Genomic DNA, 2,500 nt, shown 5'->3' with positions numbered 1-2,500 from the left:
TGTTTGTAAATGAAGCTCAGTGCTGTTCAGTGCTTCACTGCACTGTTACAACACCGACTTTTGAATCAGCACCGAAAGACTTGAGTGACAAACCTATATTGAAGGATGAAATTAGGACGAATAAGTTTGCTGAGCACATGCGGATTATAAAATCAGTCAAAACATGGCATGCGCGTCTGTGACAGTTGGCCTGTACCGGGTCTTGCTGCACTGTACAGGAAGCGGAGAGACCGTTACTGGACGTGCTGGACCAGGTGAGCCCAGTGGTGCTGGAGACCTTCGCGCACGTAGTGAGCGACACGGTGAGTGATTCTGTACGTTTTGGCCCCGCCCCCTGGATGGCGCATGCCCTGGGAGGCGGAGCCATGGCTGTACACAAGCAGTCTGTGTGCAGCCACAAAGCCTCCTCTGTTCACACGATGCATGAATTTGTGTTTGGCATTAACCTTTCTGAATTAATATGCAGGTTATTACATGGACTGTGTGGTTCCTCTGTGTTCAGTTATTCAGCTGGACTGATTGGTGATGGACCAGTCTTGGACAACTACAAGTTTTTGATGCATTTTTAGTTTTTTCAAACTATAGTTAAACTATAATTTAAACTAGAAACAAGTTGAAATTATAGTTTAAATATAGTCTCAGTGCACTCTTATTTCAGACTCTTGTCATTGCTCATATGTAAATATTTCCTCACAGCATGTCTAACAGAGCAGTTTGTCACTCACTGCTACACTAACTGAGCTCTGTTTTCCCACTGAACACACTGCAGACAACACATGCAGACACAGGTCTTCATGTCATCTGACCAATTACTACTGACAACGTTTACTAGCTGACAAAAATTGTGCAGCTAACATTGTTTTGCATTATAACTATCAGGTGTTTACCAATATATATTTGCATGCTGTAGTAATCTCACTAAAAAGCATTATAATAAATAGTGTTATACGGTATCATGTAAGGGCAGTGCATCAAATTATTATTCTCTTATTTGATCATAAGTAGCAGTAGCTGATGTTCACTACAGGCAGCCCCTCTATTCCCCTGCTAAACCCAGTTCTACCTGTGCCCCACCCCTCACCCCCGCGTCTCTGCAGGCGTCCCTGCCCACGAGCCAGCGGGCCGACCTGCAGTGGCTGGTGGAGTGGAACGGCACGCTGCAGTGTTGCCCCGGCGACGTGCACAGCCCATCCCGCGTGTGGGTGGTGGCCCAGGTGGCGCGCGAGCCCTGGGCCCTGTGCCTCTACAGCCTGCTGAGACAGGAGCACGTGCCCCGGCACTGCTCCACGGCCCTCAGCCACGCCTGGGCGTGCGCCTTCACACGCCTGCAGATGCTCACGCCCCTCGTCGAGCCCAGGTGAGCCTGGCTCTCTCCGCACCGGACTGGAGGGACTTTCTTCTGCATTTACTGATACTGACACCGGTGCTCCTGGCCCGTGATTACTTAGCAACCCGGCTAATGCCAAAAAGACGAGTGCGGTGGGCTTGGGTGACAGCCACGTGGCCCTGTGGAGGAACTACTTGATCTTGTGCTTCGGTGCGGCCAAGCCGAGCATCGTGAGCTTAGGGCACCTCCGAGCCTCCACTCCCGAGATCATAACCCCGGCCAGCGACTGCGGTGGTGCCTTTGACAGCAAGGTGAGACCCCTTACCCTCCGCGGTAAGGGTCGGTCATACAGCACCTCGGGAGCAAACCCTACCAGTCGCTTTGATTATACAGCCCACGCAGTATGAACATGCAAGCTAATCTCATGTACAGGTCGTTAGCATTCACTGCCACTTACTGTGGCAGCCCACTCACGGTGCAGCTGTAGTGTTTGCGTAAGCTGTGGATACCACTGGTGCAGATGGAACTAGTTATCTGCCATTTTTGCTGTTGATGGCTCTTTCTCACATTTACGCCTTGGCTGGCTGGCTGGCTGGCTGGCGTGTCTGCTGTGGAGCAGGTGGCGGGGACGCCGTCGGTATCCTGGCTCCTGAAGCAGCTGGTCCCTTTTATGCGCTCTGAGAACTTGGAGATCACGGACGCTCTGGCGCTCGGCTTCGGCCAGGCCAACTCCCTCATCTTCAGGTAACACCGCCCGTGTTCGTAACCAGACAGCCGCCTACCAAACCCCAGCAACTGCTCTCATATGTTCTCGATAACAATGGAGTATTTCAGAGTTTCCAAAACTCTACAGTTATAACATTGCAGACATTGATCTTTCTGGCTTTGTGATACTGGAATACGTTTTTAAAAATGAAAAAGGTATGGGATCTGTGGGACTTGGGATTGTTGGCTCAAAAAAACGCTCTGAGATACCAACAAAAAACACGCACCTTTGAAGAACATTCCAGCCGTGTCATGAATCGTTCACATTCCTGGCATGGTTCTGTATCCCAGGCCTTTCCACATCAAAGAAAAGGTTTGTCTGAAGACGAAGTGGAAAGTGCTTGAAGCAGGCTAATTTAAAAACACACTCACAGAGTTTGTCTTCGGTTTAGAGGTTCTGCATGTGCC

The 2,500-nt window shown here is 50.3% G+C and overlaps 1 protein-coding gene across 11 annotated transcripts in view; it reads left to right on the top strand.

Annotated features, from left to right (window-relative positions):
* Positions 1-2,500, top strand: part of frya (furry homolog a (Drosophila)) — a 73,043-nt gene that overhangs the window by 35,940 nt on the left and 34,603 nt on the right. For all 11 annotated transcript variants that reach the window (XM_035534313.1, XM_035534316.1, XM_035534307.1 and 8 more), the window contains exons 20-23: positions 219-302; positions 1,098-1,357; positions 1,449-1,638; positions 1,947-2,071. In XM_035534313.1, the coding sequence (XP_035390206.1) occupies positions 219-302; positions 1,098-1,357; positions 1,449-1,638; positions 1,947-2,071 (659 nt within the window). The remainder of the gene's footprint in view (positions 1-218; positions 303-1,097; positions 1,358-1,448; positions 1,639-1,946; positions 2,072-2,500) is intronic.

Source organism: Electrophorus electricus, chromosome 15, assembly GCF_013358815.1.
Source record: "Electrophorus electricus isolate fEleEle1 chromosome 15, fEleEle1.pri, whole genome shotgun sequence".
NCBI classification, from domain to species: domain Eukaryota; kingdom Metazoa; phylum Chordata; class Actinopteri; order Gymnotiformes; family Gymnotidae; genus Electrophorus; species Electrophorus electricus.
The sequence above is the reverse complement of the archived record's forward strand: the minus strand, read 5'-3'. Positions and strand labels throughout refer to the sequence as shown.